This window comes from Xenopus laevis, chromosome 4L (assembly GCF_017654675.1).
Source record: "Xenopus laevis strain J_2021 chromosome 4L, Xenopus_laevis_v10.1, whole genome shotgun sequence".
In the NCBI taxonomy this organism is placed as follows: Eukaryota; Metazoa; Chordata; class Amphibia; order Anura; family Pipidae; genus Xenopus; species Xenopus laevis.
This window is the reverse complement of record NC_054377.1, coordinates 74,512,617-74,531,176: the sequence shown is the minus strand read 5'-3', so window position 1 is coordinate 74,531,176 and position 18,560 is coordinate 74,512,617. Positions and strand designations below refer to the sequence as shown.

The 18,560-nt window shown below is 36.6% G+C and overlaps 1 protein-coding gene across 1 annotated transcript in view; it reads right to left on the bottom strand.

Moving 5' to 3' along the window:
• Positions 1 to 18,560, bottom strand: part of adgrl4.L (adhesion G protein-coupled receptor L4 L homeolog) — a 99,242-nt gene that overhangs the window by 12,056 nt on the left and 68,626 nt on the right. Inside the window, 2 exon segments of the mRNA NM_001090191.1 lie at positions 1,094 to 1,297; positions 8,590 to 8,769. Of these exon segments, the coding sequence (NP_001083660.1) occupies positions 1,094 to 1,297; positions 8,590 to 8,769 (384 nt within the window).

Sequence of the window (18,560 nt, the reverse complement as noted above, 5' to 3'; positions counted from 1 at the left end):
CGCAACTTCGCCGCACTTCGCCAGGCATAGTTTCGCCAGCGCTTCGCAAATTCACTAAAATCCGAAGTTGCGCACAGGGGTAGCGTAAGGTTGCGGAGTTGCGCTAGCGTTGTTTCGCTATATAAAGCGAAGTTGCGCTAGCGAAGGCTAATTTGCATACGGCGCAAAATTCAAATTTCAATGGAGGAACACGTATCTGCACTACAAATGCCTAGAAAACCTTCAAATCTGCAAATAAAAATTTTATTTTGCCCTACACATGTGCCCACTGTCTAGGTAAGTTGCCATGAGTCAGGAAAAGTAGGGGGGAGGAAGGGGAGCCGCAAAAAATTTTCAATCTTTTTCAGCCTATCAGCCATCATGTAGAAAACACGCCAGCGTTTTTTGGGACTTGGAAAAAATTTTGACTTTTTTTGAAACAATCCCTATCTACTCTATTGCGCTTCGCCAGGTCTGAGGTGGCGAAGGAAGTCTAGCGTAAAAGGTAGCGTTCGCTACACTGCGCAAGTTAGTGAATTTGCGTAGTTTCGTCGCTAGCGAAGATTCGCCTGGCGTAAGGTTGCGAAGTAACACTAGCGAAACTACGCCAGCGTTCGTTAGTGAATTTGCGCAGTAGCGAAAATGCCAAACGCTAGCGAATTAACTTTAGCGTTCGGCGCTTCGCGCCTTAGTGAATTTGCCCCATGGGGAGAACATACAAGCTCTTAGTAGTACTAACTACAGAATTATCATACTATAGAATGGAATTATTTTTATCAATTTGCATATTATTGGTAATGATAAATCAGTTAATATTTTACTCTGTCGTAGTAGCCCGAAACATGTCGTGTTAAGCAGTGTGAATAATAAATATCTATCAGCAAGTGAGTGCTTTCCTTTCGTTCGAAAAAGTGGACAAATAGAGGGCTATTACTACCCTTTGCAAAGAGAAGCTAAAATTGTTCAATAGCCAAGTACAGAGGTTAGGCAAAAAAAAATGTTGCCAGAATATTGGAAATACCAAACAGGTAAACGTGCTCTGTTCATACTGTTGTGGCTTTAAAGATTCATATAAAGCATAGTGACTAGTGAGTTATGGAAGTTTTTTACATACCTTATTCTTGGTCATGTTTATTCCAATAATAAATAGAAGTTCAGCCAAAAATAATGCACAGCAAAGGTTCTTGTGGATAGTTGTCCTTGTGCTTTGAATTTCACTGAAGAACAGAAATGTAAAAATGCACAGGGAGAGACAGATCAGTGAAATGATTATCCCAAACTGAGTAATTCTCGATAATACACTATGGTGAGAGGCCACCTGAAATGAAAAAAAATTACAATACAATTTGTAAAATTAAATCAAGAAATTTTTATACATTGGTATAGGCAATACAAACTGGCAAGGCTATAAAAACTGCTATAAAATGTACTTAATTTAATTTAAACCTAATTTTATTCAGATATTTAATAAAACGTTATGCACTTAATTTAATTGTGCATGTACTGATAAAATAATACAAATCTTTGTCAAAGTACTTTTGCAAATTAAATGTTCTGAAAATAACATTGGCAGAAATTTGCTAATGATATATTAAGTGAACTACGATTTTTTTTGCCCCTCTGTTTTCCACAACAATAATAACCAAATAACAGGAAATATCCAACACACTGTCTATGGTAAAATTAATTAAAAATTCAATTCGGTTTTAAGTGTGAAAAACAAACACAGAAGGCAAAATATTGGTGGATTTTCCAAGTAAAGGTGAGGGATATATACAGATATACAAACAGTTCTGAACTGACAGACATTTTATAAAGAGATTTATCTATTCATAGAAAATAAAACTCCTTACACAGAGGGAAAACAAACTACTTTCACCACAAGACTCAGTCTAAATGAATAATAGTATTAAATATTTCATAATTAAATAGGACCGGCAAAAAACAAGTAGTTATTATTGGTGTAGCCTTTACCGATGTCCGCAGTAAGGCAAAATATACGGCAAACACACAAGTTAAAAAAAAAACAATGCCAGAATCCATTCTACTGATCACTGAGACAAGCTTAGATGGCAGCAACTTTGTGTGCAGTGTTATCATTCCATATTTGCTTAAAATATGCTTGTATTTACCTTATATGGATTAATTTGTGCATGCCTGTAAAATAGAATGCCAGGAGGAATGAGACAGGAACTAGGAATGACAGGGCCATGACAGGACTTGGAATGAGGGAACCGGAAGAGGAGGTTAGGGATTATGGGGGTTGTAGTTCCCATGCTAGTATTGGAATGGGTGGAGACATGAGGCATTAAAGAGGCAGGAATTGAAGTGAGCATTCTCTTTTACCTTGAACAGCTCCTGTCTTCCCTCCCCAGAAAAATGGGGTAGCTGGGCAAGGGGGAAGTGTTAGCATAATGTTGCAGCAGGAGGGACTCCCCTGGGGTCGGAACCTGTGATAGTGATAATAATTGTAGGGCATAACAAGAGTTAGGCCTGGGGCCAAAGTGATGGAAGGGACATTTTTTACGGAGGAAGCCGCTCCTAGGAAGGATGTCAGACAGGCCCCTCGCTCTTGGGTACAATTCTTTGCAGCCTTCAGCAGCTAACAGATGTTAAGAAAGTTAATAGTTACATTTTTTAATAAATCATAAATATGATTGTATATTGCCCTACACTCAATGGTTTCGATGTTTGTTTTTCATTATGTATGTGATTTAATAAATAAGCTACAGCCTTTTCACCCAAGATATCACATGTTACATAGTTACATAGTTACATAGTTACATAGTTAAATTGGGTTGAAAAAAGACAAAGTCCATCAAGTTCAACCCCTCCAAATGAAAACCCAGCATCCATACACACACCCATCCCTACTTTTAATTAAAATTCTATATACCCATACCTATATTAACTATAGAGTTTAGTATCACAATAGCCTTTAATATTATGTCTGTCCAAAAAATCATCCAAGCCATTCTTAAAGGCATTAACTGAATCAGCCATCACAACATCACCCGGCAGTGCATTCCACAACCTCACTGTCCTGACTGTGAAGAACCCCCTACGTTGCTTCAAATGAAAGTTCTTTCTTCTAGTCTAAAGGGGTGGCCTCTGGTACGGTGATCCACTTTATGGGTAAAAAGGTCCCCTGCCATTTGTCTATAATGTCCTCTAATGTACTTGTAAAGTGTAATCATGTCCCCTCGCAAGCGCCTTTTTTCCAGAGAAAACAACCCCAACCTTGACAGTCTACCCTCATAATTTAAGTCTTCCGTCCCTCTAACCAATTTAGTTGCACGTCTCTGCACTCTCTCCAGCTCATTTATATCCCTCTTAAGGACTGGAGTCCAAAACTGAACTGCATACTCCAGATGAGGCCTTACCAGGGACCTATAAAGAGGCATAATTATGTTTTCATCCCTTGAGTTAATGCCCTTTTTTATGCAAGACAGAACTTTATTTGCTTTAGTAGCCACAGAATGACACTGCCCAGAATTAGACAACGTGTTATCTACAAAGACCCCTAGATCCTTTTCATTTAAGGAAACTCCCAACACATTGCCATTTAGTGTATAACTTGCATTTATATTATTTTTGCCAAAGTGCATAACCTTGCATTTATCAACATTGAACCTCATTTTCCAGTTTGCTGCCCAGTTTTCCAGTTTAGACAGATCACTTTGCAAAGTGGCAGCATCCTGCATGGAACCTATAGTTCTGCACAATTTAGTATCATCTGCAAAAATAGAAACAGTACTTTCAATGCCCACCTCCAGGTCATTAATAAACAAGTTGAAAAGCAAGGGACCTAGTACAGAGCCCTGCGGTACTCCACTAACAACACTGGTCCAATTAGAAAATGTTCCATTTACCACCACTCTTTGTAGTCTATCTTTTAGCCAGTTCGCTATCCAGGTACAAATACTATGTTCCAGGCCAACATTCCTTAATTTAACCAGTAACCTTTTGTGTGGCACTGTATCAAATGCTTTAGCAAAGTCTAAGTAAATCACATCCACTGCCATCCCAGAATCGAGGTCTCTACTTACATTCTCGTAAAAAGAAATTAAGTTAGTCTGGCAAGATCTATTACGCATAAAACCATGCTGGCACTAACTCATAGTATTATGATTTGCTATGAAGTCCAGTATCTTATCCTTTATTAACCCTTCGAAAAGCTTTCCTAATACTGACGTCAGACTAACTGGCCTATAGTTTTGAGGCTGAGAACGGGATCCTTTTTTGAATAGAGGCACCACATTAGCAATTCGCCAGTCTCTTGGCACAATACCAGATCTCAATGAATCCTGAAAAATTAAGTAAAGAGGTTTGGCAATCACAGAGCTAAGCTCGCTAATTACCCTGGGATGAATACCATCTGGCCCTGGACCTTTGTTAATCTTAACCTGTTCAAGTCTCTTTTGAATTTCTTCTTGTGTGAACCATGCATCATTAGTTGTATTAATGTGGTTGGTTTCTTATTTAAAGGGATACTGTCATGGGAAAAATATTTTTTTTCAAAATGAATCAGTTAATAGTGCTGCTCCAGCAGAATTCTGCACTGAAATCAATTTCTCAAAAGAGCAAACATATTTTTTTATATTCAATTTTGAAATCTGACATGAGGCTAGACATTTTGTCAATTTCCCAAAATTTTTCCCATGACAGTATGCCTTTAACTTAAGGGGGGAGAAGCTTTGTGTTGCTGGGAGATTTAGTCAGATTGGCGCAGACCCTTTCATGTGTTACATCTTTTTTTTTTTTTGGTAAATGTTTTTTTGGTTCAAAAAATATTTCTGGAAGAGCTTAATTTACTCTAAATGAATTTTGTATTTGTGTCCTACAGGCACACAAATCTCACAATACTCATATATATTTTAAATAAGAGGATTTATTTTAAGCAGTTTACACTGAATCAAGAAATTGCTACAGTTTTATTTATGTCGGCTATAAATGGAAATAAATAAAAGGCAGGACTGTCAGTTAAGCTGTACAGACAAACCTAAGTTTGTGGATACATTTATTGCAAACAATGCTCATGGCAAACCATTCATTACACTGGGAAAATATAGTTCAATTACAAATTCTACATACAGTAACCCCCTATTCAACAGTTTTCCTGTGTACAGTTATCAGCCATTTTATGTGCTATCCAACTGCCTAACCAACCAAGAAAATATTCTCTGACCTACTGGACTGATCTATATATGGGAGATTTTCATCAGTTTTGGAATAAATTTCAGCAAGATCTACATATTTGTGGCAGTCCAGTTGAGTTTAACTGTCTGTGGAGATCTGCTCATAACAGTGAGTTGTGTCCTGTAAAGATCCCAGCCCAGATCTAAGGGAACTGTCACTAGGTACAGTGGGTTGAAACAGAACATTTATAGATGGAGAACATGATATTTTTAAACTGTCATACAAATAGACATCAGATATTCAAACATTACTGTTCTGTGCTGACAATAGGACAGAAACGGATTTAGTTGAACTTTTTACACGTGTGTGAAAAACAAGTGCACACACAAAATTAAAGACACTTAGATGTTGTTCACAAAGGCAAGTGTGACAATATATTGTATACTCAGATTTTTGCTTTTGTTTTCTAACTGCTGAAATTGCTGATTGGTTGCTCTGGGCAACATCACTGGTAGTACTTCACTCTTTTTACACAGCATAATAAATAGGCCCCTAATTCCTTTCCAAGTGCAATACACATTGGTGCCAAAATTAGCATTGCCCAAGTGTCCGTAAACACTATTTAACAAGCACTTGCTAATACAGTGGACTTGTGGGAAAAGCATGCTTTTTGCCCCTTTTCCTTGCATTATTGGATGAGCCAAAGTGATTTTAGATAATAACCCCCATATGTAATAAAAGGCACTAAGTTTGCCCAGAAACAATACCATAGCAACCAAGATGTTTACTTTTAAACAGGTAACCAGTTAATGCTTTCTGCTGATTGGTTGCTATGGGTTACTGCACCTGGGCAGACTCACTGTCTTTTATTGCATAAACCCCTAATGGTTTAAAATATATAGTATCTGGAGTTTCTCTGAAGTTTCTCTGAAAAGACACATTTCTCAATCTTTTCTGCAAGAACATTTCTGTAAAAGTTATTTTAAAGGTCCTGTATTATGATTTCTTAAGCATGTCTGCTGATTTAGGAATCCTAACTTGGAAATGCAGACAGATAGTTTTCACCCGTATAACCGTTCCGAAAACTGGACAGGTGGCACTGGTAACCCTATTTTGATTCCAGCCAAGGCAATATCGAAAGGAGTTTGTATGTTCTCCCCATGATAAAATTGGTCCTACTGTGTGTAAATGTGTAGAGACATCTTAGTAAGCTCCACTTTGGGCAGGGACTGATGTGGATGATATTTGGCTGGGCTTTTTGGGGCAAAAACTGGAATTTTTCCTGGAAAAAAAAACCTCAATTTTTTTTTAGATTTATTATACCCCTCCAAAAACCAGCCATCTCAGACCCACCGAGGTCCTGTATAATTCAATGGGACAGGCACCAATCTCAATTTGAAGATTTTGTTGTTTTTGCTGAGTTTAGCCAGAAAATCTGAAAAATTGGGGTTTTCAGCCCGAAAAAAATTGAACAATTTGGGAAAAAGTCTGAAGAAAAAGGACAATTCAGGGTTTCTCTTGATTTCATCTGTTTTTTTTCCAAAACCGATTCATTTGAGTTTTTTTAATAATAAATAAAGTCAATTAGAGCATGTTTTTTTTTAAATAAAATATGCGATAAATTCAGAGTTTAGTAAAAAAAAAAAAACCATAATCTTTGTAATTTTGCACCGGAAATGTGTCAGTGCTATATATATATCAAATGAAACAAAACTGTTTCACAGAGTATTTTAGATATTTAACTATTTATTGGTGAGTTCTAACATTCTCTTCTTCCTGCAAACAATTTACTCATGCTGGGAGTTGCTAACAGATTTCTCTTACTTTACCAGGCTTTACTCAGCTATCTTTTATGAGCAATCTGAAATTTACTATAGACAAACAGCATGGTAGGTTTTGTGACAGTAGAAACAATTAAGGAAGCACAGTGATATATTATTATATCCCAAAGAAACACATAAGAAAGCATATTTGTGAAAAAAAATTGTGAAGCTCCACTACAGTTTTGATGCCTGTTAATAACAGTGAAAGTGCTTATTTAACTTCAGTCCCTAACTGTACTTTGTCATCAGTTTTATGCAGTGACTAGAAATAAACTAGAACTGCATCCATTAAAGGGGAACTACAGATATTAACATATTGTGGGGAATGCAAATAAAAACTTTAATATTAATTGGTTTATTTAAACATTCTGAAGCATTATAAAGTTATAATAACCAAATTCCAGCACTTTAAGTTTTGGCATTGAGGACTTGATCCCACAATCGGCCAAAGTGACAGCACCCTGAGCCACAACTGCAAACATTGCTAGACAGATGAGAATGTTCCTAGTCATAACCTGCAAACAGAATTCTGTTATTGGGGGGGGGGTTAACTTTCCACTAGCTGATAGCACTAAATGATGCCTGAGGGAAGGTGCCTACAGGAGGAGAGGCTGAGCTGTTCATTGAACTTGTGATAAGAGTAGAAATTGATGGAGCTGGCAGCTGGGATTTTTGTCATTCAACAAACAACTCACCCATTCTGTCTCCACCTCCCCTCAGGCAGCAAAAAAAAGATCTAACTGGCAGTTTGGATAGCAAAAAAAACACGTATACACACACAAAACACAAATGTTTAGTTTAAATAGTTTTTTATAATTATCATTGAAAAATACATTTATAAAAATTAAGTGTCTTATTCAAGCAATATTAACATAATTGAACGAAATATAACCACTCACTTCTTAAAACAAATTTTTATCGAACATGTTAACATTCCTTAGCTTCTGCTAACTGTTGTCTTGACAATATAACACACCTCCATAAATTATATATATATTCAAGAAATATTTTAAAGCATCTTGAGTTCTTGGCTGCATTTTGTAAAAGGGGTCATTCTTATGCAAAATCACTAATTATTTCAGAAATTCTTATCTGGCTAAGCAAACCATTATAACAATGCAAAATAAACATATAGTACATTTCTACAAATCATTTTAAGTTAAGGTATTGTTAAAGAAAAAACAATTCAAGTTTTAAATTTCATTTGCCAGTGACGGCTTTGCAGCCATCGCAACGCCAGGCGTAAAAAAGGGAAAAGATGCCAGCATTTTTTGGGACTTTTTCAACAAAAAATTGAGGAAGCCCTATATATACACTTCATTGCACTTCGCTTGGTCTGAGCTGACGAAGGCAAGTCTGGTGGAACGGGTAATGTTCATGAAATGCATATCTTAGTGAATTAGCGGACTTACGTCCATTCGCCAGAGGGAAAATTCGCCTTGCGATAGAGTGCTAATGAGCACTAGTGTATGTCTCTTTCACTAGCGAATTTTCACCTGCGCCCGTTAGTAAATCAGCAAAGTTTAGAAATGACATCACACTGGCGAATTTTTGTCACTTCGCCCTTTAGTAAATTTGCCTCATAGCATTACAATTGTAAATGAAAAAATAAATCTGATAAAAATAACATATACCATAAAATACTCACTTGGTTGTGGCTTGAGGAAGACATCAGAATAGCAAAATGTGTAAGATGGTTACACCTGCAAGATGTGTGCGTCAAGTTGGAAGCCAACACCTCACATCCATCAGTGGACCATTCCCCATTCATAGTTTCTTGTTTGTAACTCCAAAAGGCACATTTAGTGGCACCAACATCTGAAAATATCTGGAAGTTCAATGTTTAAAATATATTTTATTCTGTTTTATGAACAGGACATAGATGCTCTGCTTTAAAAGTAATTTAACTTAACAGTAAAAAAGATAAAACATGCAAAGAACTACATAAGCGTCGGAGAGTTTAATTTTTGTTTCAATAAAAGAATGAATACAAAAGTATTGTATTTTGACATACTTATGATTTATGTTTATTTATGGAAACTGCTGTGGACTATATATCATATAAACAGAGAACAATAATAATCGGAGTCGCCAAGTGTCAGATGAAATTCAATGTTGTTGTCAGGTTATACACTTGGAATACCCTTAATGGAACTGAGGGCTGTTACGAGCAAATCTTTCATAAAGAAAAATAGATGAGTAGTTTTAGATATGTATTATCCTTCATATAGTACTGACATGTTATGCTTGAAAGATATTATACTTCGTTATCATCAGTGCATACCCCAGTGGAACTTACTCTCTTTAGGACCTAATCACAATTACGCAGATTCTGAATTTTTTGCAGGATCCAGTTAATCTTCATGTATATATATATAACATACAAAGTCCTTGCAGATAGTTGTCTAACCTAATGTGCCACCATGTTGCTTTTCTTGCAAGCCCTGCCTGTCAGCAGTAGCAAGGGTGAGGGAGATATTATCCAGCTTTGAATGAAGCATAGGATAGGATAGGGTAACTATTCCCTTTTACAAACCACTGGTCAGTCCACATCCACAATATGCAGTGCATTTTTGTTTTCCAGTACTCATCAAGGACATTATTAAGCACAGAGAGTCCTTGAGAAGAGTCCTTGATTCAAAATGGCGGCCTTGTATTTTCCCAATACATAAATTGGCATCCAACATATATGTTGTTTTGGAAATGTTTCTATGTATATGCCAGTACAAACATGACAAGGAGAGAATTACACAACTTCACAACTCTCAATGATATGAAAACCCTTTTAGAATCATAGTGATACTGACTTGGTACAGATTTTTAAAGTAAAATAAGTACTTTATTTAACAGTTACGTAAGGGTTACCAGGGGTAAAGTTTGACTTCATATATGTTCCTTTTTATTAATAATTAATATGTAATTATCCATGATACAGATCATAAAATGTATGATCTGTGGCAGGCTGATACTGTACTGCCCATATGGTAAAAGTTGCAATAAATAAGTAAAAAATATCTTTTACTTTAACCTGGATCTCCTGTTGATAAAAGGCTGGTTTAAAAAGGCCTATTTGATCTGTACAAAGTTTTTATGCTTACCTGTATAAGTGGAAGTGCCATGTTGGTTGGTTTTTAACACACAAATAGACTAGTGTTTTCACATTTTTAAACACATGTTTTAAAACTGTTTACACAATTTTGAAATGAAAAAATAGTTTCGTGAATTCTTGGCTGTTTACAAACTTTTTCGCAGTTTCTGTAGATTTTTTGGCAAAGTGAAAAGGGACAGATTGACTCATTACTACCATGGATGAATCGGGCAAAGCTAATAAAGGGATTGTTACTGTTCTTTTAGAGCAAATGTCCATTTTTAAACCAGAAGTGTTCCTATCTAGCTGTTCCTTAACTCTGATTCCTTCCCTGAATTCCTCCAAAAGGAACACTATTCTCCATCTCTTTAAGAGAAAACTCTTTTTGGAGCATTAGAACATTAGTCTAGTCACTCACTTAAAGGCTAATACCATAACTTATGCAAATTTACCCTCCAATTTGTGCCTGTATGTTTTCCACCCACTTTGACTTTAAGTTCTATGTGGTAGGGACCACCTTCCTATTGTGTCTCATACCACATGTATTTATACTTATTTATTGTATTTATTATAATAATTGTCCTTCTTGTGTGTACCCTTGGAGTGCTTTATAAATAAAGTTATACATGCATAAATACATCTCATACCTCACACAGCAGACAGAACAGAACTTCTGTCTTGCCTGGAATATCACAAGGTCAAAGCTTTCTGTATGCCATGAACATATACATTTCTATATTCTGAAAGATATACATTTCCTTGCCATTTAATTATGTTCTATGGGAAGTACATAATGGGAAAAAACACCCATTATCATATTATAATCAGTTGTCTTAATGGTAATGCATTCCCTTCATAAAAGTTCTAATTTCATTTCAGTGTTAGCTGTGCTAATCAGTACAAAATGTAAGCTAAATGTATTAATTCATATTTGATATATTTATATATTTCACATTTCTCTTAGTGTAAAATGTTGATTAGGTGATGAGAATACTCTTTGCATAAAATAATGCTTAATGAAAAGTATGCACCATTTCCTCATTTGCACTGCATTTCTTTTCTAAATCAGACTGCAGCTGCTTCATGGTCCATGACCTTTTGGGATTTTCATGCAGACAACAAGTCAGTGAATCAGAAACATTTATTATTTTATACATTTCTTTAATTGTACAGATGTTAAAAGATTTAAAAGAATTATCTTATTATTATTCTTCAGTGATGTACAATACACACAAACATACAAAAATAATTCACCTACAACTTTTAAATTATATATTTATTTATGGCATTGTTATTTATATTTGTTTTAATTTTAATTTATTTTTACCACTGGCTGCAGATAACATAGCAAGTGAAGCATCTACAACTTTTGTCTTTTCACCAGAGGAATACTTCATAAGGTCTATCAGTGGAGGACAGTAGATGACCCCTTTGATCACAAAAAAAACATGTTGTTGCATGTATTATAAACACTCCATCATGCCATTTAAAATGATTATCTAAAGGCAATGGGGTCAAGGCAAAAGGGCAATGACTAAGAGACAAAGCAACAGAAGGGCTTAGATCCAAAGACCTCAAACCGACTTATCAGCTTTGTTCACTTTTAATTTACAATCTGAACTATTTGGCACAGCTGCCATTGTTATAGTACAGGTATGGGACCTGTTATCCAGAATGCTCAGGACTGGGAATTATCTGAATAATGGATCTTTCAGTAATTTGGATCTTATACTGGGGTTATTTATCAAAGTCCTAATTTATCTCATTATTTCTATTAAAAAAGACCAACCAACTCTGGAATTGCAGATTGGACCTAATTTATAGAAAAAGCTTGCTAAAATTGGTTTGGGCAAAAAATTCTCCAATTGTTTTTTTTTTTTTTTTACTTTTTTTTTAAACAGCAGTAACCGTATAGAATTTATTTCTGATGGACCAAAATTGGCATGATGAGCACAAATCACTACCAAAAAAATCAAAACTAGGCTGACCCTAGTTCACCCACTTTGTTCATAATATCAAACTCTGAAGCTCCAGAAACTGGTAATAAACATTTGCAGAAGGTCTCCAGGGTTACTGAAACATCACTATTAGAGTGAATCTTCTGATTCTGAATCATGTTTCCATAGCAACAGTCCGGTGAAAAAATACATCTCAATACGCTAACATTAACTATAAACTGTTCCATATTTGCATTTAACCTTAAATAGCAGCAATATATTTATGTATGCTTTATACAGCTATTGTTTAATAAAAAATAAATAAAAAATATTGAAGCCCTTAAATATGCAACCATTAGGAAATGTAAATCTTTGTTAGGATAATTGTCATTTATTTAGTAGGCTGCTAGACCTTAAGCCCTGAACCCACTGAACTACAAAACTATCACACGCACTACAGAATATTTCAATTAGATATAACGTTCTACAAGCTAGCGGGACATTTACCAACACAGATCAAGGTAGGGAGAAAAATGAAAGCAAAAGTTTTATTTCATGGACAACTGCCCAGGTACAAAAGTCCCCACTGTTGATGAGCCCCCCTGATGAGTACTAGGGGGTGCATAAAGCTATATCCGAGGAAGAGCTGGTATAAGAGCTGGGCAACCATTTCATTGTTAGGAGATAAATGAAGCAAGAGAAGTAGTTCCTTGTGTAGCTATAAGTAACTCACATGCCTGATTAGATCAGACTGTTACAACTTACTAGCAAGTAATAGAATGATGTGTTTAAATGCTTATTACCTGCAAACACAAATGCAATCAATGTATACAAAAAAATTTCCACGTTTCACCACCGGCGAATAAATTTGCGAATTTGCTGCAAAAATTCACTGGCAAAAATTTGCTGGTATCAAAATATATTTGACGCTGGCGAAAGTTCCGTCGTCGGCGACAATTCTAGGCGCCCATTGACTTTAATGGGTGTCAGAATTGTCGCCAGCGGCGGAATTTTCGCCGGCGTCGGAATTGTCGCTGGCATCAAAAATATTTTCACGCAGGTTTCAAAATTAGCGTTTTGCAAATTTTTCACCATTTCATTAATTTAGAGGGAAATTCTCAAATTTTTCGGCGAAACGGGAGAACTTTGCCCATCACTATAACTGACCACGTATTTTATTCCCCCTCCCCCTCTAAGCTATTTTTTTCTATTTCTCAATTGTATCATATTTTTTATTTGTATGTCATTAATACTTTATATAATACAAACAGCTCAAGCTTATAGTAAAATAAGAAGCAGACCCATCCAATCCTACAGTATGTTGGTTAATACTATGAATATATAAATAATATTTTTCTACTTATTTACAGTATAGTATAAATGAGAAAGATATAACTTTAAAATAAAGTTTATCAACCCTTTATTTGTTTATGAATCCAATGAACAAAAAATTGGGTACAAAATTCTTACAGGAACTGGCAATTTTTGTACTCAGCAGGCAGCAAAATGCTTGCAATAGTCCCCTTCTTACTCTAAATTGTAATCACCTGGACAATTATTACTATGAAATGCATACTCCTGTGAAAATGTGTAGGTAGAAAAACACCTGAAAACAGTATGTTGATTGCACATTAGTGATCTAATAATCACTGTGAAATTAATCTCACATCAAGCCTGCCACCCACTGCATCACAGAGGAATGTGCTGATAAAGAGCTTGAAATACTTAAAGGAAAAGTAACACCAATAAAAGTTTTCATTAGCATTTAAATATAATAATATAATATACTGTTGCCCTGCACTGGGAAAAGGGCAGTTTGCTCAGAAACACAATTATAACTTACATACTAAGCTGCTGTATAGCTATATGGGCATCTATTTAAGCCCATATATAGGGCCCACCAATAGGCCTGCCCAACCCATATCTGCCTAAAAAATTAGACATGTACAGTATCAATCAGGTGGGTGTGAGAAGTGCGTAAGGGGGTTGCTGTGGACCTTTTCTTATTGGCCTCTGAAGCTTTAAGGTATCTGTTTACACAGGAAGTAAGAGCTTTGGATTCAATTTAAAACATACTCAAACTATGGACACAAACCTTAAAAAGAAAACAATATTTTAACTTTGTCATGTTACCGGTACATTAAGCTGGCCTGACCAAAAATGGTAGTTACCCCATCAATCAACATATTTGGCCCAGGGATCCAGATGAGAGAATCTGTTAGATTTGCCCATATGGAAAATATCCTTTAAGGCAGTCAGATTAGTTTATCTGGCACCAATAAACATATTTGCAACCAATTTATTTCACCCATATCTGCCTGGTGAATTTTATTGTACAGCTCTGCTACTATATAGTATTCATAAATTTACAGAATGGTATTCATAGATAAAAAAAAATAAATTATAAATGAGGATCAAACTGAATATTTTTGATCTGTCAGTTGACTTGATGTTTTTTTAAAACTACATGTTGAAAGAGAATATAAGCAGTTGTTTAGAAGAAAAAAGTCCTATAATAAAAAAGGGTGAAATAGAACTAAATGCATTCATAAACAGGATCTTTGTGTCTCTGCAGAGAAGAAGGTTAAAACCATGTGTATGAATAAATAGAAATTTTATATGATTTGCACTTGTCAAAGTAGGAATTTGAAATATAGAACCACTAAGAATGTGGAAAGATGCTGTCATTTTGCATTGCTTTTATATCTGTTTGGATCATATAAGCATTTTATCTAGTCATATATTTGAAAAGCACCGAATGAGAAAATATATATCTGCAGACAAATCCTTCCCCTATTTTTATGTCTGTGACATCATCCAGCTCAGTTACAGGCTGAAGAGCCACCTGATTGGCTGGGTGCCCCAGTGCATCCTTGGGAGAAAGGGAGTGCCTGACTTTGGAGACAAATGTATAGGGTTTCCCACAGAGCTTAGAAGGGGAATCCCTGTTGCAGCAGCTACAGAGAATCAGATCTGTGGAGAGTGACAAGGCTGCTTAAAAGGAGTTTCCAGGAAGAGGGAAAAGAAAAGGCTGTGTTTTGCTCTGCTGGAGAAAGTATTTGAGCATTAGGGAGAGACGGTTTCTATCTCCTGCCTGTGGATATTCTGGCTACTGTGTTTTTCCCTAGAGTGAGGACAGGTCTTGCTCATGTACCTGCCACATGGGAGCGGCTACTACTTTGAAAGGGAAAGGTACCTTGGGGCAGGTAGCTCTACCTGGGGACATACAGTAAGAGTTTTTGGGGAAGGGACTGACCAGAGTGATTTTGTACTTTTCCACCCGATGTGGGACTGTGGCATTGAGAGACTGTGCCAGGGGTTGACACAGTCCACACAGTTTCCCAAAGTAAAATTTGTGTGATTTGCATTTACAGTTTACATAAAGTTTGTATTTGTTTTATTGCAAACTGTGTGTGTTTTATTTTGCCTAGTGGAAATCCCCTGAGGTGTGCTCCTCAGTGTTCCCTAGGTGGAGGCACTGCGCTGTAAATCCCAGTTCCCAGTACTTTTCATATGCAAATGGAACTCGGTGCCCTGGATTGCCAATGGTTAATTGCTATTTCAAGAGACGGTAACCAAATTAGGGTTATATATAAAATAACATTTTAAATTGTACATGTTAGATTGTTCATGTTAAATTGTAATGTCAACGTCTTCTTTAGAATCATAACATTTACAAACTTACAAAGATGCAGTAACACAAAAACCACAGCATCATGCTAGTAAAGGGTGCTAAGAAATTATTAATGGCCTTTGGAAGGTAGATATGTTAGGAAGCTTCAGGATGTGTATTTCCTGGGTTTGCAGCAAAAACTAACAATCACCCAGTCTTACTTTTGCCATGTCAATGTAACAGAAAGGAAAGCCCTGAGCAGGGCTGCATGACAAGGGATCTGAATGTCCAGCAACCAGGCCGGGATTTGTGGTGAGGCCAAAAAGGTCCTGGCCTAGGGCGGCAAAATTTTAGGGGTGGCATGCTGTCCGACTGCTTGCTAAGGAGCACCAGTGGACTTGCGGGCCGCGGTCGCGCCGCGGGCAGGTGCTAGGAAGCGCGGCCTAGGGGCGCCCACAATACAAATCCAGCCCTGCCAGCAGCCAGATTACACTGGTTTATGTTTAGAGATTGGCAGAATCAGATATAGCTGTAATTGGCTGAGAAGCAATGAGTTAAGGCAGGGGAAAGCTGAGTCAGGAGGCAGAGAAAGAGAGGGTTGTGATGTTATTTTATGCTTATGCTGATTTTTTGAGCAGGAAGAAACATCTTATCCACCATCCCTTGATTCAATTCAATGCTTTAAATGTGTGATAAAGAAAAGATGTATTTACCTAATAATGTGATATTGTACATAATTCAATTCAATGCAATATGGAATTTAGTGAATGTGAGAAATGTTAAATTCAGCAGTGCTGCATTATCACGAGTTTATTTTTTTGACTCCCATTTTGTGCGGAAATGATTATCTTTTTTCACAAATCATGCTGCAACTTATCTTGCGAAATGCTACCTCCTTCTTAATGTTTGAGTGCCAAAATAACTCACATCTTAACAAATATATTTCTAACATCCATCATCTGCAACAATCGAAAAACAGACATATACTTATTTATTTAACCATTTGCTAGCCATGTCTAATTTTTTCATCTATTTGAAGTCTATATACAGTATGTCCATTTAAAGGGTTAAATCACCCTGCTTAATGAAAATTATGTAATAATTATTTAAACGTAATGTAATGTTTACACTAATGCTAATTGATCGTACCATCACACATTTTTATGGTGCCAGGTTGTATTTTTTAGGTTTATATATAGTTTATGTTTGGGTGCATTTCTAATACTATTTTAGTCTGCTGCTTGCTAGGACAGTCAATGAAATGGTAATTCCACACAAAAGTTAGAGCGCTCACCTTTTACTCCATAGACCTTTTTAGGTGTCTGATGCTAAACAGCATATAAGGCCACTGCGAAGAGCCAGCACAGTTACAACAAAGTCCAAAATAGCTGTAGCACACAAATTCGTTTTAGTAATGCAAAAAGTGACTTTTATTGGCTCATTGCAGACTTCAAAACATGGCAACTTTTCTGGCCACACAGGGCCCTTTCTCAAGCCCTTTTGGACTTAGTCAATGAAATGGTGACCGCTCAAGACTCACTCCACCGCATCAATCTCTCCAATTAGCTCTATGAGCGCCATGTGCTCAGCCACCAGCGTTCCAACTGTCATAGATCCAAAAAAATAGTTCAGGCGGCACTCTGGATAAATATAAAGAGGTTTATTGTATTATGGGTAAGAATATCACCTTACGCGTTTCAGAAAAGCATTCCCTTAATCATAGGCATGATGATTAAGGGAATGCTTTCCCGAAACGCGTAAGGCGATATTGTTACCCATGATACAATAAACCTCTTTATATTTATCCGGAGTGCCGCCTGAACTACTTTTTTGGATGCTGCTTGCTAGGGTCATGTACTGTAATAACTACAAAGGTGTTGTAAGGAGAATCAGCAGTAGTAATGATACAACACAAAGATATGGACAGTTAACAAAATATGAAACATTATCACCATGCAATGTTGTTTTGAAAGCTTCAATTACATTGGCTTTTCTCTGTCTAGTGTCATTATTTGATGTTAATGTCACTGTGGGGCAAATTCACTAACAGGAGAAAACTCGCCAGTGCTGGCTTCGCGCACATCGCAACACTTCGTCAGGCGTAAATTCGTCTGGACAACGTTAATTCACAAAGATCCAAAGTTGCGCACAGGGTACCAAACGCTGGCGGAGTTGCGCTACCGAAAATACGATCAGCAGTTTGAAGTTACGCTAGCATTGGCTAATTTGCATATGGCGTGCAGTTAAAGTACAATGGCCGTATATGCTGCAGCAAATACATTACACTACACAAGGCCAGGGAACCTTAATAAAATTATATAGATGTTATATTGCCCTACACATGTGCCCACAGTTTTGTTTAAGTGCCATATGTTATCAAATGTACCCTAAACATTTTTGGTCTTTTTCAGCCTATCACCCTGTAAAAAGGAAGAAACGCCAGTGTTTTTGGGACTTAAAAAAATGTTCAACTTTTTTTTTGAGGAATTCCTATATACTCTATTGCACTTCGCCTGGTCTGAGGTGGTGATAGAGGTAACGGTCAGTAACATCAAAAATTTAGTGAATTTGCGTAGTAACACTCTTTCACCAGAGCGAAAATTCACCTGGCGATAGATTGCGAAGTTGGCAAAAATTATGCCAGCAACCGTTAGTAAATTGGCAAAGTGCCGAAATGACGACACGCTGGCGAATTTTCGCCAGCGTTAGCCACTTCGCCCTTTAGTAAATTTTCCCCTGTGTCTTTAAGTGTTTTTGAAAGGCCTAAACATATTTTTTCCCCCCTTAGATGAAAAATTTTCTTTAGAATGTTTAATGGACCCTTACACAGTCCATGGTGGCCCTTATGAGACAACCCCACATGGTAATGTGGCTAAAGAACTAAGCGAAATTAGGTCACGTACCACCTCCAGACTTGGCTCACATAGTTCTGGTAGAAGAACCAGGAGTTCTTCAAGCCAAGTCAGTCCACCAAGTTCAGA